Source organism: Typopeltis vanoorti, chromosome 4 (genome assembly GCF_054136105.1).
Source record: "Typopeltis vanoorti isolate ZY-2024b chromosome 4, IOZ_Tvanoo_1.0, whole genome shotgun sequence".
Taxonomy (NCBI): Eukaryota; Metazoa; Arthropoda; class Arachnida; order Uropygi; family Thelyphonidae; genus Typopeltis; species Typopeltis vanoorti.
The window spans coordinates 17,921,191-17,945,545 of NC_143552.1; the positions used below are offsets into that span (position 1 = coordinate 17,921,191).

Genomic DNA, 24,355 nt, shown 5'->3' on the forward strand with positions numbered 1-24,355 from the left:
TACAACCAAGTAGAAGATCAAGAATACACACACACACACACACACACCGTATTTGCTGGCGTATAAGACGCACCCTCTTTTTTTTGGGCACATTTTTTTTGGAAAAAAACTTTATCACTGAATATTATAACGAATTTACAGTATTTCAAATATAAAGTAATAAGTAGGTCTACTTTCAACAAATACCTAATCTGACTAGGCAAGAGTACCCACCTTTTAATCTTCTTCGCCAAAACCCAGAAATTTATCGTTGGTTATGTTTACCGCGAGCTGCTTTTTTTAGATCCTCTTCCTGATTCTGCCAAGTTCTTATCATTTTCTGAGTTGTTGGTGGTGCAAAATTCCTCTCTGCAGCCCTGCTTCCATGTTCTTTAGCATATATGCAATCACCCATAGCTTGTATGCAATATTGTAGTAATGCTGACATTTTTCAACCATAATTTGCCAAGAAATTTAGAGAAAATTTAACAGCAGAAATTTATCACCGTTTACAACCGCGACAACAATCGGAAAGTTTAAACAAACAGGAACACAGCTGTGATCGTTGATGACAGCGCATGCGCATCCACTGCATTTTACATAACTGGAATGCTCTCACACACTGCAAGAAAGAAATCGCATAACTAGGAACAGAGAAAATTTCCAGAAATGAAAGTAATAAAAAACTGAGTATCGGTGTATAGGACGCACCCTGTTTTTCAGACCTATTTTCAAAGAAAAAAGTGCGTATTATATGCCAGCGAATATGGTGTGTGTGTGTGTGTGTGTGTATATATATATATATATATATATATATATATATATATATTAGGGGGACTCTGGTGCCTATTTTTGTGTCCCATCCATTTTAACACCCTCCTGTCCCTGTCAGTCATTTTCAGCAGCCACCCTGGGTGTTTTCCTGCACTAGTGATACTAGAACATCTCTAATTGTTGATTATATTGCTAACTGTTGATTCTGGATGCTCCAGTTGAGAAGCAATGGCATGTATGGACATGCCAACAATGTGACAACCCAAATGACACCTCTCTCTAACTACACACACACAAAATTATTTATTTATTTATTTTTTTTTCATCCTCATTTGATGAATTAGCTTTTCAGAAACAAGTGATGGAATTAGACAAATCTGAAACTGTAAAGTGGCATGAAGAACTACTACTCTGATACATTTTGTTTATAAAATAGTAAAAGAAACTGTTTTGTTCTGAAAAAGAAGTAATTTTCTTCTTGCACATATAAAGAAATTGGCAGGCATTGTGAGTCAGACTGCTTTTCCATGTAGTTTTAGCATATCTGCTGCCCAGCCAAAGAGGCAGCATGTTCAAATCCTGCCAGGGGATGGATGTTTGTGATTGTCTTATTAACTCCGTGGAAAGGGCATCTGCAACCCTATCACTTCTAGTAGAAGGGTTCACTACCAAAACCCAATGGTGTATGGGAGTGACCATATGGTGTCAAAATTATATTATATGTGAATGATTAATACCCTCAAACTGTTTCACTGAGTATAAATATTCTTACCTTGGGCAATTTAATTACAAGAAACAAATAGCTTTCCATTTATGTCAGTTGCCTTTTCTAATGACTCAAAAAATCCCTCCACTTTTTCCTTAAACTTTCTCTACGACCATAGACAAATATATTTTAATGTCAAATTCTCCATTTTGATGTTTTTGCCCACATAACTGTACTTGAAATTGCTGGCCAATTTCTTTTTGTATACAAAAGAAATTACTTCTTTTTCAGAGCAAAATAGAATTCAGATTTGTCTAATTCCATCACTTGTTTCTGAGAAAATAATTCAGCAATATCATTGGTGTCCTTCAGACAGAATAAACTTCCCATTTAGTGTTTAGTCAAAGGATTTACCTTGTTAAGATTCCTCTTCGTAATCTTCTATTAATACATTCTGAATGCCGCAAGTTTTTTTCACTTTGTTAAACTATAGATTATAATTTTAGTTTAATCCTTTATCCAAGTGTAAGCAAACAAAGTTTGCACCTGGAGTATCTTCACATTTACACCTTGAAGGCAACTGAAGTATCTTCAGGTGCAAACTTTGTTTGCTTACACTTGGATAAAGGATTTAACTAAATATATAATTTAGTCTAACCAAGTGAAAAAATCTTTCAACATCTATCTCTAATCCAGAGTAATAAAATAATAAGGTGTGACACCTTTTGGCAACTCTTATAGGTAAATATGACTTCTGCATTGCTTCAACCTTGGTATCACCTCTGGGTCTGGCTCCCACTGAAGAGACCTCAATAAAGGTTGAAACCGATCCGGGTAGCGACTCTTTCCATAATGCATAGCATTATACATGTCCGCAAGGAGATGTGCTTTACATTATTGGATACTAAGGCAAGTGATGTGAAGTTTGTCCACCTTTGCCATGAGTTGCCACAGTCCTGAAGATTCTTCAGGTGCAAACTTTGTTTGCTTTCACTTGGATAAAGGATTAAACTAAATATATAATAATTCTGAATGTCAAGTTTTTCAGAAACTGCTTAAAACAAAATTCTCTGGCCTTTGTTTTCAATCTTTCATTCTCTATTGTTTCTTTTGTTATCCTGGTACTGAAAGCATTCTGTCAGCTGTCAATCTCCCAATAAGTTTGCACACTTCAACTATGTGGCAAGTGATAAGTTGAGTGATGGTTGCTCCCTTGTCGTTAACAAAAAGATAATGTCTCTGTGAATGACAGGTATCGCTGTGCACTTAATTTTGAATTGGAATAAAGAACCATTGAAATTATTACAATTATCAGATATCCAGTAAGTACAATTTTATCTCAAATACTTTCATATTTGTTTAAAGAAAAAATATTTTTTCTTATCTGGAACATGGCACATGCTAAATTATATGTGATTACAAAACCTAAACTAATACAAATTCTAATGCACAGAAGCAATTGTAAAAAAGATTCATAATTGTAAATTATGATTATTTTCACAAAGATATTGTATGGATGATAATATAGTCAATAAAACTTTTCTTTTTTCTTGAAAGATAGTGTTAGTGATGACTAGTCTGTCAAACAAAAACCCAGCAAACACTTACCACTATTATTATCTTTGCCCTTTATTCCAAATTTTCCTAAAGCATTTCTACAAGTATGGGATTCCTTTCCCGTCTTGATGTTTAGATCTCCAATAAGGACTAGCTTTTCCATTTATGTCAATTGCCATCTCTAATGACTCAAAAAATCCCTCCACTTTTTCCATTAAACTTTCTCTATGACCACAGACATAAATACATTTCATTGTTGAATTCTCCATTTTGATGTTTTTGCCCACATAACTGTACTTGAAATTGCCTCCCAATCAAGATATTCATTTTCATGTTTAGTGTTTGAATGCTAACTCTACTCCTTTCATTCTCTAGTCATTACTGCCCAAATATAACATCCTATTATTTATTATTTAGCAGATCTCACTTGTTTTTATTCTTTTTTGTCACAATGATACCAATTATGTCCACATGATACTCTTTTAGTTCTACTGCCAGTCCAACTTCGTTTCTGTTGATGGAACTATCTTGAATTCTGCTGATGTTGAGTTTGTTTTAATAGTTTACTTATCACTGTTTGCTTTGGTTCTGTGAACAAAAACAGCAGGAACCTTGTTGTTTGGGGCATTTTCCAGTTAAACATGAAATTTCTTCATGCTGTATGCTATTGTGTTTCTTTGTGTTTGATTTAGGCCTGTGCAGTATACAGTTTTGGCATACACATATGTTGATTGATATTGGAAAAATAAAATTCACAGATTAATTTTAGTTGTATTAAACAAAATGTATACATACATGCTATGATTCCTTCATTATCAACAATGAAGAAATCTGTTTTGTTATACTCTATCACTCTTTTACATCTGACTGATAATTATCTGCCTAGAATGGTTATTTTGATGTTTACCAAGCTCAGATATTTTATGCTTTTGGCAAACAATCATTAAAAACATAACATTCTTTGATTTAGTAACCTTTTGTAGAATCATACTAAAATGAATGTTTTAAACATATACTGTAGCACATGTTCTTAGCAAAACACAATAAAAGTCAATACATCTGTAATGGATATCCCTTATTTCTTGCTAAAATGAATAACTCAAAATTTGCTTGTTGTTAAAAGATGGAAATAAGATTTAATAGTTCATTCTAAATTTCACACTATTATAAGTATGAAATAATAACAAAACAAGATAAATCAAAAATTAGCAATTATGATGCCATTTTATTTCATAAGGTTTTTGAAATGAAAATGCTTAGTCTTCTATATTTTGCATAGGTAACAAATATAAATTAATGGCTCAATATAATTAAAGCCAGCTCAGCTCATTCACAACATGTTTTTACTTTATGATAGCAAAAGTTGAATTATGCTTACTTGGAGCAGCATTAGACTTGTAATATCAAGTCTAGTTATTCTTTAACTGAAATCACCGAGTGAGCAATCTTATACAACAGAATGATCCCATTTAAAATATCAGAAAGCTATTACAATCTTACCTCGTAAATAAGTATGATGAAAGCCAGGTTCTTTATATTTGTTATACTTTCCTATAGCCCACACAAGATAAGTTTCTCCTTCTTGATTATAAACTTTATCGCCATCATCACCTAAAAGAGTATAGTTACCACACTAAAAATAATGTTTGTTTTTTTTAAAAAGTAAACTTGCTTTTAAATAGGAGCCATCAAATATCAGTTTACACCAGTTTACCAATATTTGATGGATATTTCAGTTTGTTGAGTAATATTTCTCTGTAGATGTCTACTAATTGTAAAAAGCATTTCCAATAGTATTTTACTTGATATTTATAGTTTTGTTTAATACTAGGAAAAAAAAAAAAAAAAAAAGCAAGCCTAGTTGTCTTAAGGTGGCAGCCCCACCACTAGGAGACCTATCGTTATGCTAGTCACTTGACATAGGGAAACACATGTTACTTTCAACTCTTAACGAAATCCAAACTGGACGGAAAACATGGGAAAAGACCACAAACTGAAAAAGGTTAAGAAATTTTGGAAAAAGAAAAACGTGGTGAAATATGCTACATGGAACATGAGAAGCATAGTACATGAAGAAGAATTAGATAAAATTTTAAATGACAAAAATATAGAAATTGCAGTTCTTACAGAAACAAAAAAGAAACTTAAAGGAACAAAAGAAACAGCTAATTACAATATCATATATAGTGGAGTGGACAAACAAATACATGCAAAAGCTGGTGTAATGATTTGGATCCATAAATCAATTAAAGCAAAAGTAACTCATTATACATACTGGAATGAAAGAATATTAGAAGTACGATTAAAATTAAATAAAGAAAATTTAACAGTTGTTGGAGTGTATGCCCCTGAAGTAGGAAAAGGAGAAAATTATTACTTTTACAGAGTTACAAGAAATATATGAAAAATTAAATAAAACAGATCATATAATTATAGCTGGAGATCTTAATGGCAGAATAGGAATGAAAAAAATTAACAATAATATACAAAAATTTGGAGAACCAACAGTAAACAAAAATGGAAAGCGACTCACTGATTATATAATATATAATAATTTAAAAATAATGAATATATTTTGCGAACATAAAAATATATATAAATATACATGGAGTGCAAGAGGACAAAAATCAATAATAGACTACTTTATAGTAAATGAAAAAGCAGCAAGCCTCTTCCTAGATGTTAAAGCCAGAAGAGGGCTAAAAATTGACACTACAAGAAAATGAAGACATTGAGAAAGAATGGAATAATATAAAAGAAATTATTGCATCAGCAACATATGAAAGTCTGGAATGCACAAAAAATATGATATATGGGACAATGAAATAAAAACAATAATTGAAAATAAAAAGCTGACTTTTAAAAAATGGTTAAGTAGCAAAAAAAACAAGAGCAATAGCCAAACCAAAAAGAGAGACAGAGAAAGCTGGGAAAAATTTGTGCCATATCAAGAAAATGACATACAAAATAAGACCCCAATACGTATAAAATATTAAAACACATGAATGCAGATATAAAAGAAACTGCAAATATAAATTGTGAAATTGATGTAAAAGAATTCTGGGATTACTTTACAGATCTTTGGAATCTCTAGAATAAAAAAAAATTACTGATATATACCCCTGGAGGGTGTGTGTGTGTGTGTGTGTGTGTATATATATATATATATATATCTATATCAGAATTTGATGATGATGACAAACAAGATAAACAAAGAATAAAAACAAGTGAAATGAAATTTATAAGAACTGCAAAATACACATTATTAGACCAAAAGTACCTTACAAAATACTTTAAATGATATAATAACAATGAAAGAATTAAAGGACTACCTAAATAAAATTTAAAAATGGCAAATCAGCACGAGAAGATGGGATAAACTCTGAACTGTATAAATTTGCTGGAAAAAAATTTCATCAAAGATTATTAAAATTTTTAAACAAAATATATACAAATGAACAAATACTAATATAATGGAATACAAGTGTAGTAATACCTATATTTAAAAAAGGGGATAAAACAAAACCTGCTAATTACAGAGCTATTCGTTTTTGTGCATGCTACAAATTATATAGTAGAATACTCAATGAAAAACTGAAAATATACAATGAAAAAATATTACTAGAATGTCAAATGGATGCAGCTTTCTGTTTAAAATTACTGATAAAAAAAATAAGAGAATTTTATTTAGAAACTCATCTTTTGTTTATAGATTACGAAAAAGAATTTGACAAAGTAAACAGATATGTACTGTTTGATATATTACAAAGAATAAATATAACTAATATTCTACTACACGCAATATTAATATATACAAAGCTAATGAAATAAAAATAAATGAAAAAAGTCTAAAATAATCTATAAACCAAGGAGTAAGACAGGGATGTCCTCTGTCTCCAACACTTTTATATATATAAATATATAAAAGTGTTGGAGACAGGGCTTAATGAACAGAATTGTGTTTCTAAGTGAAACACAATTCGGCTTTCGGAATGGTTTTGGTACTATAGAGGCCCTTTTCTGTACCCAAATATTGATACAAAAATGCATAGAAAAACAGAAATCTGTCTTTATGTGTTTCATAGATTTTGAAAAAGCATTCGACAAAGTCAGACACACGAACTTAATAGAAATCCTTCAACAAATAAGGCTAGACGAACAAGACATAAGACTAATAACAAATCTGTATTGGAATCAGTCAGCTACCGTTCAATTAGACAACATTACCACCAGTGATATTAACATCAAAAGAGGAGTGAGACAAGGATGTGTGCTCTCACCACTCCTGTTCAACATATATGCAGAGGTAATCTTTAAAAAAGCATTGGAAGAATGTCCAGAGGGAATCACAATAAATGGAAAGATTGTTAACAACCTACGATATGCAGATGACACCGTGCTAATTGCAGATAACATTATGGATCTCCAAAAACTCGTTGACAGAGTATACATAGAAAGCCAAAGAATGGGAATAAATATAAACATCAACAAGACAAAATACATGATCATCAGCAAACATCCAGCCTCATCAATGAAACTGACACTCAATGGGAAAAATATTGATCAAGTGTCAAGATATAAATATCTTGGTTGCTGGCTTAATGAACGGTGGGATCCAGAAATAGATATAAAGACAAGGCAGTCCTTCATGAAAATGAGAACACTATTCTGCAATAAAGACCTAAACATGGAAGTCAGATGCCGAATGCTGAAATGTTACGTGTGGTCTATTCTGCTCTATGGAGTTGAAACATGGACATTGAAGGCGACAACCATCAAGAAAATCGAAGCCTTTGAGATGTGGCTATACAGAAGAATGCTAAAGATATCATGGACAGAAAAAAATTACCAATGAAGAGGTCTTAAAATCCATTGGCAAAGCTAAACATCTTGTACAAATAATCAAGAAACGAAAAACATATCTTGGACACATCATGAGAAACAGCAAATACCAACTTCTACAAACTATTTTGGTAAGAAGAATTGATGGCAAAGGAACTAGAGGAAGAAAAAGAATATCATGGTTTGACAACATCAAGACTTGGACAGGAAAGAGCAGTGCACAACTGCTCAGATTAGCACAAGAGCGCAGTTTGTTCACCAAGATGGTCGCTGACCTTCGATAGAAGATAGCACAATAAGAAGAAGACAGGGATGTCCTCTGTCTCCAACACTTTTATATATATAAATATATAAAAGTGTTTATCATTAATATATTTTATATATATTAATGAAATATTCATACAATGGAACACCTAAACAATCCAGGTATAGAAATTTACCAGAATAACAAAATAAATACACTATTATTTGCAGATGATCAGGTAATAATACAAGATAAGGAAGACAATTTACAAAGAGCAATATATAATTTAAACATTACAGTAGAACAGTTTGGAATGAATTCTATAGATAAAACTATAACAATGGCATTTTGTGGACAAAATCCAGTTAGAAGTAAAATAGTTATTAATAATAAAATCGATAAATACTTTCGGTTATCTTGGATGTGAAATATCATATGAAGGAGAAAAAGATAAAATTAAAAACTTCAAAATGTTTAGAGATTATAGGCTGATAAACAGAACACTCAATCCAAATATAGTACAAAAAGAAACACGCTTGAAAATATATAATACTTTAGCAGTGCCCACATTATTATATGTCAGTGAAATTTGGGCAATAAACAAACAAGATATGGTAAATTAAATATGAAAATAGACAACAGAATCAACAAAGCTGGTATGGTAAGAAGTCAAGTGAATAAATTTATATGGAATAAGAGAGAAATTAGCCAAAACACTAAAATAGCTGTATACAAGACAGTGTTCAACTCAATTTTAACTTATGGATCTGAGAGCTGGGTTAGAAGTAAAACACTTGACCAAAGACTTAGAGACCGCAGATATGAGAGTCCTGAGAAAGATTATGGGAATGAACAGATGGAATCACTGGCAATATCATATTAAAAATGAGGATGTTAGGAAAGAACTTGACATTGTCAGCATCCAGGAATGCGTTAGCAGAGCTAACCTCAGGTGGTATGGTCACGTAAACAGAATGGGCGAGGAAAGATTAGCAAAACAAGTGTTCTCTGTCAGGTTGGCAGGAAAAAGACCCAGAGGAAGACCAAGATATAGGTGGATTGATACAGTAAAAAGTGCCTTAGAAGATAGAAATATAAGATCTGTCTTGACAGGTAATAGACTGATTTGGAGGAAAATTGTAGATAGGAAGTTAGTAATGATGTAATTTTTCATGTAGTATTATCATATCCTGTACACCACTAGAGGGTATATACAGGGTGTTCGGGATAAATTTGACATATTTATAATTAATTATATTTTTCCGTAAGTTACATGTATTAACACACACTTCTCTTCATTTAAAAGTTTGGACCCTTCTTCATTCATATACAAGATGTCAGAAAGGATGGATAGCTGGAACCCACCTGAATCATGGAAGAGAATAACTTGTATCATGATGATTCGTGCCCGCCATCAAAATAAGGATATTACGACTGCTGCCCAATGCTCCCTGAATACAGTAAAAACAATCAGGCATGAACTAGAGACTTACAATGGTGACTACGAGGATGTAGCAAGAAGAAAGATCCCTAGCAGACGATCTGATTGCGTTCGTACAGCAGAATTCCTCGCAAATCTGCAGGAACAGGTGTTGAAGAACCCTGGCATTGGAATTCGGGCTTTGTTCGTGGAGTTGCTAACTGTAGTCAAGCCCTGGATAACAAGGGTAGCCAATGGTAGGCCGTATGTATGGCAGCAGGATTCGGCCCCTTGCCACACCTCTGGGAAAAGTCAAAAATGGTTGTCTGAAAATTTCTACGACTTCACCAGTCCAAATGTTTGGCCTCCAAACTCCCCAGACCTTAACCCCATGGATTATTTTGTATGGGGCGCAGTTGAAAAAGACACCAATCGCACTTCCAGTAATACAAAAGCCCAGTTAATGGATAAAATTAAAACAGTTTTTGCGGCCCTTCCCAGGGAGACTGTAGCATCAGCTTGTTCGAGGTTCCGAAGCAGAATTGAAGCTGTGATCGATGCTAATGGTGGTTATTTTGAGTAAATCTTGTTGATAGTATTGTAATTAACTCTGCCTGTAATGTTTTTTTTGTCAATTCATTAAATTTAATAGATACAAAGAAGATTTTCTTTTTCCTTACGAAACTGTCAAATTTATCCCGAACACCCTGTATATCAGGAATTTGATGATGATGATGGCAAACAAGATAAACAAAGAATAAAAACAAGTGAAGTGAAATGTATAAGAACTGCAAAATACACATTATTAGAACAAAAAAGGAACAAAGACATTTTAAAAGAACTAAAAACAAAATCAATAAAAGAAAAACTAAACAATTATAAACAAAAATGGATAGAACATGTAAACCGAATGGCCAACACCCAGTATCCTAAACAAATACTGAAATATAAGCCAACTGGAAAGAGAAGGCAGGGTAGACTTCAAAAAAGGATATTGGATGGATAATAATTCTGGAACAGACCAATATCGTTTATACCAGTAATTAGCATTATGATGATGCTTAATAGTTAATTTTACGTGTATGGGGGGGGGGGGGAGAATACTAATACTGGTTATTGAATTGGAAGCTTTTATTTAGTACTGTGTTGAAATTCATATGCAGTTTGGCTCCACAAGGCGTTGGATTGCATCTATGTCTACACCATTTACCACACAGTCCTTTAACTGGCTCATATTTCATGGACGAGGACTTTGCTCCTGGATCTATGTCCCATATGCATTCTCAATTAGGTTCAGATCTGGGTTTTGTGGTGACCAGGGAAGATGGGTGGAAGTTGCTGGCATGCTCACTGAACCACTGATGAATAATTCTTGTATGACGGACATTGGCACTGTTGTCCTTGGAACAACCATCACTTGCTGAACATTGCAGAATGGACTTGATCGGCAACAATGTTCAAATATTCCTTGGAGAACACACGACATTCCAGCAATATCAGGGGATCTGTTCCATACCAACAGAACATGTTCACCATTATGATACCACCTCCAGAACCGTGAGTTGTGTTTACAAGGCAAGATGGGTTCATTGCTCCACAGGCTTCTGCCAAACTCTGCCTACCGTTGGCACAACAAGGTGTACCTGACTTGTCAGACCACATGACTTTTCCAGTCACAGTGTTTCTAACAAAACTGTAGACAAGCCTTTCAGTTCTTTGTAGGATATTAGTGGTTTCTATATAGGAATGCAATCGCTAATACTGATCCTTTTCAATTCCCTGCACATAGTTCAGTGAGATAAGAGTTGATAACAGCCTTCATTAAATGCTTTAGTCAATTGCTGCACACAGGAAGTTCTGTTTGTCTTTATAAGGCTTCTCAGATGATGCTGATTTCATTCCAGATGGTCTTAGGACGACCACAGTTACCCTCTCAGACAACCAATGTTGATTATTTTTCCACTGATTAAACATCTGGGATATCTCACCTTTTGAGAAACCAGTCAGTTCTGCTGCTTTCAAAATCATGGCTGAAGCCAAATGAGCACCCACAATAAGCCTTTTATCAAACTTCAAAGATCTTTATTTTTCCTGTTGTGAAAAACACCATTGATGATTACTGACCAGCAGCATTCTTAAATAGTTGCCTACAACATAGTAGGTACAACCTATCGATCACTACAACATAGAAGTCATTATAGGTCTGAGAGACTATTTTTAGAATAAGCATCAGCTATGAAGCATTCTCCCAACCTCAACAATTATGGTTGCATTCATTTGCCAAACATCTAGGAGACAATCATTTCTCGACATGATAACCTGACTTCTACAGCCCATCAAGGGCACCATGTAAGGACATTAGTTCACTTGTTAACTGTGTATTTGAACAGTTATAATTGTGCTCTGAAGATGTTGGGTAGAAAACCAGTGAAATATTATAAGTTTAATAAGTGTATTTTTCTTTTTTTGAAAATCTCTTCTTGTTTCAGTGATTATTGCTATTTTAAAATTTCTTTCATTTAATATTTGGTTTAATTCTATTTCTAAATAGAAATTAAAAGTACCCATGAGAATCGAAAATTTTAATGTGATATACAGTGGAGTTGACAGAGACCAAAGAGCACAAGCAGGAGTCATGATTTGGATTCATAACTCCCTTTCAAAACAGTTAAAACATTATAAATTATGCAATGAAAGAATAATAGAAGCTAGAATAAAAATAGATAGTGGTTATTTAACAATAATTGGTTTATTTGCTGCAGAAGAAGGAAGAGAACAGGATAATATTGAATTTTATAATCAGCTACAAAATATCATCATCAAATTCCTGCCATGTACCCTCAAGGGGTGTACAGGATATGATAGTACTACATGAAAAAAATTACATCATTAATAACTTCCTATCTACAATTTTCCTCCATATCAGTCTGCTACTTGTCAAGACTCCAACATTATCAGATCTTATATTTCTATCGTCTAAGGCACTTTGTACCATATCAATCCACCTATATCTTGGTCTTCCTCTGGGTCGTTTTGCTGCCAACCTGGCAGAGAACACTTGCTTTGCTAATCTTTCCTCACCCATTCTGTTTAAGTGACCATACCACCTGAGATTAACTTTGCTAACGCATTCCTGGATGCTGACAATGTCAAGTTCTTTCCTAATATCCTCGTTTTTTTTTGATATTGCCATTGATGCCATCTGTTCATGCCTATAATCTTTCTCAGGATTCTCATATCTGTGGTCACTAGTCTTTGGTCAAGTGTTTTACTTCTGACCCAACTCTCAGATCCAAAAGTTAAAACTAGTTTGAACACTGTCTTGTATACAGCTAATTTGGTGTTCTAACTAATTTCTCTCTTATTCCATATGAATTTATTCAATTGACTTCCCACCATACCAGCTTTGCTGATTCTGTTGTCTATTTCTATATTTAATTTACCATCTTCAGTAAAAATCGTGCTTAAGTGGCTGAAATGTTTTACTTGTTCCACAGGTTCTCTGTTCACAACACAGTTGACATTTTCAATGATTCTGGCTATTTTCATTGTCTTTGTCTTTTTATTGCTGCCCTTCATACCATATCTATTACAACAGCTATTCAATTTAGCTGTTGTAATAGATATGGTTGGAGAATCTTGCAGACTTGTAGCGGATTTATTTAGAAGTATAACATCATCTGCATAAAGCAAAGAGCTGACATTAACATCTCCAATTTTGATATCATATTTAATACCACTTTCCTTCATAATGTGATCCATATAGATAATGAATAACAGAGGGGATAATGTACATCCCTGTCTCACACCAGATTTAACATTAAACCATCTTCCTGTACTTCCTTCAATTCTAACTGCTGACTTACAACTCAAATAAAGACTAAGTATTGCTTGATATAATGTCCCATTGACACCATATAACTGCAGCTTATTGAATAGCTTCTCTCTTGGCACCTTGTCATATGCCTTTTCCAAATCTACAAAACTTAAATACAGATCTTTGTTATATTCCCATGCTTTCTCGACTATTTGTCGTAAAGTGAAGATCTGATCTTGACAGCCTCTGTTTGGCTTGAATCCAGCTTGTTCTTCACCAAGCTTTTCTTCCATAATTCTTCTCAACCGTTTGTCAAGTATACTTGCATAGATCTTGCCAGGAACACTCAGTAGGGAAATACCGCTGTAATTCTCACATTCGGTTTTATTTCCCTTTTTATATATGGGTACTATTACAGCTCTACTCCAATCATCGGGAATTCGTCCCTCTGTCCAGTCTTTCTGAACTATGCAGTGCAGCCACTGCAAGACTCTTATGCCACCATACTTCAGCATTTCTGGTCGAATATCATCTACTCCTGCTGTCTTTCCACATTTCAAGCCTTTGATGGCTTTTTCTACTTCAAGTATGGATATGCATTCCTGAATGCATGCCTGGTCAGTGTTTTTTTACCACTGTGCTGTCATCGCTGCTTGTTTCATTTAGCAGTTTTTCAAAGCAATTACTCCATACATCAAGGATATCTTTTTCTCCTGTTTTCATGGCACCTTTATAATCTCTTAACTCCTTTTACAGTACTCTTTCCTCCATTCCTAAGCTTCTTCAACAACCTCCAGAATATTTTGCCACCTTCTTGATATTTATTTTCTATATTCTTGCCAAAGCCTTCCCATGACTTTTGTATACTAGTTTTACACAGTGTTTAGCTTTGTTATATTTGTCTCTGCATTCTCTAACAGCACAAGCAGACTTATTTTCCAGGAACTTTGGATATGATTTCTTCTTTTCCTTCGCTGCATCTAACTTCATGTGTCCACCATGGAGTTCTGATTTTTCTAACCTTGCAAACAATTTCACCACATGCCTCTCTGGCAGAATCAATCAATGTTTTCTTCAGAGTTTGCCACTGAATCTCCAAGGTTTGATTCCTGTTCTGAAACTCTTTCATTTTTTCTTCAATAATCTTTGTGTATGTTAGTCTACAGTTCACATCTGAGAGCTGCTCAACTTTTATTCTCTTTAAAACTTTCTTACATGTTATTCTTTTCAATATGAAATTCAATTTTATCCTGCTCAAGACTAAATAATGATCACTTCCTATTTCAAATCCTCTGTACACTCTGGTGTCCTGCACCAGGGAGAAAACATCACTATCAACATAGTCAATAAGACTTTTCTTATTCCTAGCCTCTTCTCTCCATGTGAATTTGTGCACATTTTTATGTTGGAACATGGTGTTAGTAATAACCAGTCCATGTCCTGAGCAGAAATCCAACAGATATTTGCCATTATTATTAGCTTTGCTCTTTTCTCCAAATTTTCCCAAAATATTTTTGTATGTCTCACAATCATTTCCTACTCTGCTATTTAGATCCCCAACAAGGACCAACTTTTCTTTTTTCATTGTGTCAGTTGCTTTTTCTAAAGCATCAAAAATTCCTCCGCTTCTACCTTAGTAGAACCTTCTGTGGGACCATAGGCACAAATAAGGCTCATTGTCCAATTCCCCGTTCTGATAGTTGCCCACATCACTACTTGATACTGCTTGCCATTCAAGAAGATTAGCCTCGTATTTAGTGTTGAAAACTATAGCTACTTCTTTTCCTTGATTATTATTGCCTAAATATAACATGTATTTATTACTTAGAAAGATCTCACACCAGTTTTGGTCTTTTTTGTTTCATTCACCTCTGTTATATCAATCTGGTACTTATCCACTTCCTCAGTCAGCTCCATTTCTTTGCCATTCAGGCTTCTTATGTTCATAGTACCAACCTACAACGCTACGGATGTTGAGTTGCCATGTGTTTCAGGATTTGTTCCAGTAGCTGACTTTTCACTGTTCGCCCTGGTTTCCTGACAAAAGCTACAGGGCCTTGTTTAACCAGGCGATGCCCCATCCGACATGCAATTCTGTCATGTTGTGCCATCACACTTTATGTGGTTTAAGCCAATAAGAATACAATTTGGTTGGCTAAATTCCAAATTGCCAGTCCATGCTTATTTGTTGAGTATCCAGTAGATACCTAACAGGGTGCACCATGAGAAGGTGAGGCCTGGATATTAGGTCAGAAGTCCTGATCAGTTCTCTGCATTCCTTTAAAGCAGTGTTTCCCAACATGGGGCATATGCCCCAAAGTAAAGCAATTTGAATATTTGGGGGGGGGGGGGCAATTAGAAAAGTATGTTGTATTAGTCATCATCACCGATATAGTCAAAAAAATCACCATTGTCGGCGATAAATTGTCGATGTTGCACCCATGACTTTCTGAGAAAAAAAAGGTGACAACACTAATACAGTAGTCAACATAAATACAGTATCAAGAACTCTCAGAAAATCAAAATGATGAGTCTATTAGAACTTTATTCAATATAAAAGGAACAATGGCATGGCTTTCTGACAAAACAGAAATGAAATACCGAAATTCAACTAGTTTTGTAAAAAATTACTGTTGCCCTTTCCATCATCATATTTAGTTGAATATTGCTGTAATTATTGCTGTAAATGACTTGTTACTGAAAAAAAGAAATCATCTGGATATCACAAACCATGGAGATTTGAGTTTGAAATTGACTAAATTAGTACCTCAAATAAGAACTCTTTGCAGCAGACATCTAGCTCAAGGATCACATTAACTTGGATTTTATTTTCCTGAGTTCAGTTCGATTTATGTTTTATAATTTTATATTACAAAGTGTAATATAAAAATTTATATTCATTGAAGAAAGTTAAATTAAAAACAGTTTTACCTATGTTACTTCTTTTAATTTAAAGTACCTATTTATATTATACATATATATTATACTTTTATATTACATTTATATTATACTTTTTCAGAACTTGGCTGACTATTATGCTGGGGGGGGGGGGGCATCAAAATCTTTGAAGCGTTGAGGTGGGGCCTGATCCAAAAAAGCGTTTTGAAACACTGCTTTAAAGGCCCCCTCTCAGTTATACAGCTTCAGCTATACCCTTAAGCACCCTTCAAAGTTATGTAAAGAGGCAAAATTACTATTGTTACATGTCAATGTTCATTCCAATATTTCAGTTAACATCAGTTGTATTTGTAATTTTTGCTATATAACCTTCGAACTTCAACTTCATATCTACCATAGCTAAAAGAACTTTAGCCTTATCATTTTCTGCAAGCATATTCCAACCAATATAACAAGAAGTCAGAAAGCTCATCCTGGCAAAATGCATAATAACTTTACACTAACGAACAATGAAATGATAGCCATTATCATTTGTCGACATATCCAACCAGCAAGTTCGTATATCTGTAGTATCCTTTATTGTCCCATATATCTTTGCATCATTAGTAAACCACTGAACATCTGCTATTATATCCTTCCCAATATCATTAATGTACATACTGAACAAACAACAGTATGTCTAAGGATGGAATATACCACTGTCACCTTAAATTAGGCAGATCTACTCCATATACCACTTTCTGATATTTGTCAGTTGACTACAAGTCAATAGGTTATATTTCAATTCCATTTCATTCAACTTATCCAACTGCTTTTCATGTGGTATTCTGTCAAATACCATAGCAAAGTCCAACACTATTGTAGGTTATCCATTCTCTTTATTCAACTCAGCTTTATAAAATATGAACAAATTCCTCACAAATCCCTCACACCTTTTGTACACTATGTTGTCCTTGCAAAGTATAGCATGTATGGCAACCAATTCTGTATGCAAGTTCTTACCAACTTCAGTTTTTCAGTTTTTGCACCCTCTCCCTTGTACCATATGGACTATCACATATTCTCTTCATTCCTGTGGGTTCTTTTCTGAGCTGAGACTCAAATTATATAACCAGGGCAAGTGCCTATCCAATTTAGCTGAATGTTCATTTAATGTATGTGCTGATATATATATAGGCCCTAATTGCTGAATTTTTATCTAGGTTATACTCTAGAACCTCCTTCTCATGCAATTCTATCTCTTTATCCATTGTAGGGGCAGCATATGTACCATATTACAGACAAATTCGATAGATCTTAGTGATGTAAGCACTCATTATTTGAACAACTGTATCTACTTCTGTCATAAGCATACTGCTAGAATTCAGTAAAGTTATTCTTCCACATGCATTCTTTCTCTTACTTGCAGCATAACTAAAAATTCTTTAGGGTTGCTTTTAGTCTGTTATTTAGTCAAAGTCATTTTAATAAAATGACTCTAACTCTTCTGACCTGCACTTTATATATTTCACAACTCTTCTCATCCTCATTTTCATAATATTCCTTCCACATCATCTCAGATCTCTTGCTCAATAAGGTTGCAGATCCATTTCACTCCCTCTATTGTTCTCTGAAAAGGATGCATTTTCCAATACTACATTATTTAAGCATCCTTTCAAAGCTGTCTATACAATGCTGATATCCTTCCCATTCAGCAACTGATGCCATGGACCAAACATAGTATTCTGAGTTTGTCATAATTTCCAGATTTGTAGTTCAACATATAATCCATTCTAAATGGAGCATCCATATACAGGGTGTTCGGGATAAATTTGACATATTTATAATTAATTATATTTTTCCGTAAGTTACATGTATTAACACACACTTCTCTTCATTTAAAAGTTTGGACCCTTCTTCATTCATATACAAGATGTCAGAAAGGATGGATAGCTGGAACCCACCTGAATCATGGAAGAGAATAACTTGTATCATGATGATTCGTGCCCGCCATCAAAATAAGGATATTACGACTGCTGCCCAATGCTCCCTGAATACAGTAAAAACAATCAGGCATGAACTATAGAGACTTGCAATGGTGACTACGAGGATGTAGCAAGAAGAAAGATCCCTAGCAGAAGATCTGATTGCGTTCGTACAGCAGAATTCCTCGCAAATCTGCAGGAACAGGTGTTGAAGAACCCTGGCATTGGAATTCGGGCTTTGTTCGTGGAGTTGCTAACTGTAGTCAAGCCCTGGATAACAAGGGTAGCCAATGGTAGGCCGTATGTATGGCAGCAGGATTCGGCCCCTTGCCACACCTCTGGGAAAAGTCAAAAATGGTTGTCTGAAAATTTCTACGACTTCACCAGTCCAAATGTTTGGCCTCCAAACTCCCCAGACCTTAACCCCATGGATTATTTTGTATGGGGCGCAGTTGAAAAAGACACCAATCGCACTTCCAGTAATACAAAAGCCCAGTTAATGGATAAAATTAAAACAGTTTTTGCGGCCCTTCCCAGGGAGACTGTAGCATCAGCTTGTTCGAGGTTCCGAAGCAGAATTGAAGCTGTGATCGATGCTAATGGTGGTTATTTTGAGTAAATCTTGTTGATAGTATTGTAATTAACTCTGCCTGTAATGTTTTTTTGTCAATTCATTAAATTTAATAGATACAAAGAAGATTTTCTTTTTCCTTACGAAACTGTCAAATTTATCCCGAACACCCTGTACTTAGCTACTACTGGGGTCAGTAGGGCATGATCACTCTCATCATCTGGTGGCAAAATAGTCTCAAATAATTAACAATGCCCCCCCCCCCCCCATTCTGACTATATCAAATCTAATACTGTTTGACCTCTAGCATGTGAAAGAAGTTTCACATGCTGCTTCAGGGAGTTGCCTTACAATAGCTCAATGAATTCTCCTTCATTCTTATCATTTTTTCCTCCTTCTATCCGTCTGGCTAAAACTGACTCCAGATGGACTCTAGGGAAAAAAAAAAAAAAATTAATCAGTTATAAGCTAGGACAGGGATTTGTGAATGTGTTCATGTAGATGAATTTCACTGCCTATTGTAGGACAGCTATCCCACCCTGCCTTAAATTAAAAATGCCAAGAAAATTATATTCTTGTGTAATCCTTGATCCAAGTGCAAGCAAACAAAGTTTGTGTGTGGAGTATCTTCACAACTAGGCTGCTTGTATATAGAGGCTAAAAACTTCACATTAACCATCTTAGTATCCCATCATGCAAAGTGCACATCCTTCAGGGTGTGTATAATGCTATGCTTTATTTGAAGAGCCACTACCCAGACCAGTTTTGGTCTTTATTGATGTACTGTTCAAGTCCAAGGATACCTCTTCAAAAACTCTGAGTAATTAATCTACAAGATTGCTCTAAATCTCACTAAGTGACTCAAAAGGATCGCCTCCTAACCTAAATCACTGTGAGATTTTGAGCAATTTTGTTTTGTTAAAAATCCTTCACTGAGCAGAACCACTACTCCCCAGCAAGCAAGCAAACTCAAAGACAAACATTGTTACTGCTCATGTGTGGGCTTTCTCCAAAAACTTGGGTGATCCTTTAGATCACTAAAAGGATAATTTAACTCATTATTCAGTAGTGGCTCTACTCAGTGGCAGGCTCACTCTACCACCAAGAAAAACTGCTCTCACTGAGTGACCTCAAAAGATCACCACCAACCTGATCACTTCAAAGCTGGATGACTCCAGGACAGCAAACTCGACATTGGCTGCACTGCAGCAACAGACAAAAATCTGCCACTGAGCAGAACCTCTCTATTCCCAAGAGAGTAAGCAAGCCCAAAGATGAACGCTATTCAATGCCATTATGGAAGCCAGACCCAGAATAGATATCAAGGTTGAAGTAATGGCAAAATCATATTTCTGATATGCAACTGTTGAAAAGGTATAGCACGTTATTATTAAAACACTCTGAATTAGAGGTAGTTGCTGAAAGTTTTTTTTCACTTGGTTATACAATAAATTAAATGCCAAAAAATTATATTCTTGTTTAATTCTTTACCAAGTGTAGTTTGTGTGCGAAGTATCTTCACAAGAAAGCTATTGTATATACAAGCTAAACTTCACATTATTTGTCTTAGTATCCCTTAATGCAAAACATGCATCCTTCATTATCATCATAAAATTCCTCAAGGTATTATCATATTCTGTACACCCCTTGAGGGTACAGGATACCCCCAAGAGGTGTACAGGATATGATAGTACTAAATGAAAAAAATTACATCATTACTAACTTCCTATCTACTATTTTCCTCCAATTCAGTCTGTTACTTGTCAAGACTCCAACATTATCAGATCTTACATTTCTTTCGTCTAAGGCACTTTGTACCGTATCAATCCCCCTATATCTTGGTCTTCCTCTGGGCCGTTTTCCTGCCAACCTGGCAGAGAACACTTATTTTACTAATCTTACTTTGCCCATTCTGTTTAAGTGACCATACCAGCTGAGATTAGCTCTGCTAACGCATTCCTAGATGCTGACAATGTCAAGTTCTTTCCTAATATCCTCGTTTTTAATATGATATTGCCATTGATGCCATCTGTTCACAGTTCTAATCTTTCTCAGGACTCTCATATCTGCAGTCTCTAGTCTTTGGTCAAGTGTTTTACTTCTGACCCAGCTCTCAGATCCACAAGTTAAAGTTGGTTTGAACACTGTATACAACTAATTTAGTGTTCCGACTAATTTCTCTCTTATTCCATATGAATTTATCAATTGACTTCCCACCATACCAGCTTTGCTGATTCTGTTGTCTATTTCTATATTTAATTTACCATCTTCAGTAAAAATCGTGCCTAAGTAGCTGAAATGTTTTACTTGTTCCACAGGTTCTCCATTCACAACACAGTTGACATTTTCAATGATTCGGTCTATTTTCATTGTCTTTGTCTTTTTATTGCTGACCTTCATACCATATCTATTACAACAGTTATTCAATTTAGTCAAAGAATCTCGCAGACTTATAGCGGATTTATTTAGAAGTATAACATCATCCGCATAAAGCAAAGAGCTGACATTAACATCTCCAAATTCGATATCATGTTTAAAACCACTTTCCTTCATAATGTGACCCATATAGATAATGAATAACAGAGGGGATAATGTACATCCTTGTCTCACACCAGATCTGACATTAAACCATCTTCCTGTACTTCCTTCAATTCTAACTTAACTTCAATTCCTTCAATGCTGACCTACAAGTCAAAAAAAGACTAAGTATTGCTTGATATAATGCCCCATTCACACCATATAACTGTAGCATATTGAATAGTTTCTCTCTTGGCAACTTGTCATATGCTTTTTCCAAATCGACAAAACTTAAATACATCCTTGTTATATTCCCATGCTTTCTCAACTATTTGTTGTAAAGTGAAGATCTGATCCTGACAGCCTCTATTTGGCCTAAATCCAGCTTGTTCTTCACCAAGCTTTTCTTCCACAATTCTTCTCAACCGTTTCTCAAGTATACTTGCATAGATCTTGCCAGGAACACTCAGTAAGGAAATACCTCTGTAATTCTCAAATTCAGTTTTATTTCCCTTTTTATATATGGGTACTATGAGAGCTCTACTTCAATCATCGGGAATTCGTCCCTCTGTCCAGGCTTTCTCAACTATGCAGTGCAGCCACTATAAGACTCTCATACCACCATACTTCAGCATTTCTGGTCGAATATCATCTACTCCTGCTGCCTTTCCACATTTCAAGCTTTTGATGGCGCTTTTTCTACTTCAAGTATGGATATGTATTCCTGGTTGTATGCCTGGTAAGTGCTTTTTACCACTGTGCTGTCATCACCGCTTGTTTCATTTAGTTTTTCAAAGTAATTACTCCATACTTCAAGGATATCTTTTTCTCCCGTTTTCATATCACCTTTATCATCTCTAACTCCTTTTACAGTACTCTTTCCTCCATTCCTAAGCTTCTTCAACAACCTCCAGAATATTTTGCCACCTTCTTGATATTTGCTTTTTCTAAAGTCTCAAAAAATGCCTCCACTTCTACCTTAGTAGAACCTTCTGTGGGACCATAGGCACAAATAAGTCTCATTGTCCAGTTCCCCATTCTCATATTTTCCCACATTAGTCTACTCGAGACTGACTGCCATTCAAGAAGATTAGCCTCGTATTTTGTGTTGAATACTATGGCTACTCCTTCTTTTCCTTAATTGTCATTGCCTGAATATAACATTTTGTATTTATTGGTCAGAAAGATCTCACCAGTTTTTGCCTTTTTTTTGTTTCAGTTACCCCCTATTATGTTGATCTGGTACTTATCTGATTCCTCAGATAGCTCCATTTCTTTGCCATTGAGGCTTCTTATGTTTATAGTACCGATCTTTAACTACGATGATGTTGAGTTGGGGTGTGTTTTCAGATTTTCAGATTTGTGCATCCTTTAGGGTATGTATAATGCTATGCATTCTAGGAAGGGGCCACTATCCAGACTTGTTACAATCTTTTATTGTGGTCTCATCAGTGCAAGCCAGACTCAAAAGAGATTCCAAGGTTGAAGTAATGCAGAAGTCATATTTTCATTATACAAGTAACAAAAAGACATAACATCTTATTATTATTAAAAACCCTCTGAATTACAGCTAGTTGTTAAAACTTTTTTCCTTTTTCAAATCTTTAATTTAATGTATAATCAAGTGAAAAAACTCTTCAAGTATAAAATAAAAAAACTTCAAAAGTAAAATTTTTTTAATTATTAGAAACTGCGAGTAGACAGTAGTCTATTACTTTTGGCATTGTCAGGGTGGTTGAAAATTTTTTTCACATGGTTATACATTAAATTAAAGATTAAAAAACTTTAATCTTTAATTTAACATGTATAACCATGTGAAAAAACTTTCAACCACCCTGACTGAATGACAAAAGTAATGGACTACTGTCTACTCACAGTTCTAATAATAATAATAATGTACTATAAAAGATAGGATTAACTTGCAAATACTTCTAGTTAGGTAAGTCAACATGAGTACCTATTCTAGAGTGATGTTTTTACTTTTTATTCAGAACATAGGAATTCTGAAATAGACTCACTGATGAGACCTCAAAAAAGGTTGAAACTGGTCTGGGTAGTGACCTCTCCTCATAATGTAATTACGGTATTACATCCCCTAGGGGCTGCTTTTTTTACATTATGAGAAAATATCAAGGATAGTGAGGGAGCTTGCTCCACCTTTCCTTCGAGTTGCCTTGGTGTTGTACTACCAAATGGTCATTTGCACTTGGATTCGCCAATAGTTTTTCAGTATATATGAAATTCATAGATTCATAGTTCTCGATCTTAGAGTTTTTACTGGCAGTTGAACAAAAAGGGATTTGTATCCCCTTAATTATTAAGGAATTCTGAAGTTTTAAAACTGGTATGCAGAATCTAAAAAGTAAACTATTGTTACAGCAAATATGTTGGCATTATTCCAGCCTGACGTAATAGTATTAGAGGAACGAAGTTAGTTTCAGCTCTGAAGATCCTATAGAAGATTTCTTCACTATTTGTATATTTAGTCTAAAGATAATCAAACTTCAGAGAGATTAGCAAAATTTAGGTAGTGAAAAGACAGGAAATGAATGCCACATACCAAAATTTTTCAGCCCAAGAAATCATCAAGGGAATATTTTAGGTTTGGCATTCCCTGACACATCAGATCTGACAAACAGTACAATGCCTGTGGTGGAAGAATTGTGAGGCACGTGGCTCTGATATTTGAGGTTGCCACTTGAGGTTTTGTGAAAAAAAAGAGTAGGTCTAGTTTCAGTACTAAACATTTATTCAGTACTAAACAAATACATTTATTTGCTACAAATAAATGAATTGTCATTTATTTGTAGCAAGATCATAAATGTAATGTTATATTTATGTATGATGTTTTCATGGCTGATGATGATGTCAGAAAGTTAATTAATGAGTGGGAGCATGCACTATTTGTATTAGGCTGTGAACAGGCCTTCACATAAAATCACCTAGTCAGCCTCAATACTTCCTCTCCTGCATACTGCTATACTGACTCTCTTCAAACACAGTCTATGTCAGAGTGAGTGGTAGATAGACTATTTATCAGTTATTCAGGAGGCCTCATAATGTGTT

General features: G+C 34.6%; 1 protein-coding gene across 1 annotated transcript in view; it reads right to left on the reverse strand.

The window, feature by feature from the left end:
• LOC150107134 (protein Skeletor, isoforms B/C-like) overlaps positions 1 to 24,355 on the reverse strand; it is a 248,695-nt gene that overhangs the window by 45,519 nt on the left and 178,821 nt on the right. Inside the window, exon 11 of the mRNA XM_090391017.1 lies at positions 4,517 to 4,627. Coding sequence (XP_090247143.1) covers positions 4,517 to 4,627 — 111 coding nt within the window. The remainder of the gene's footprint in view (positions 1 to 4,516; positions 4,628 to 24,355) is intronic.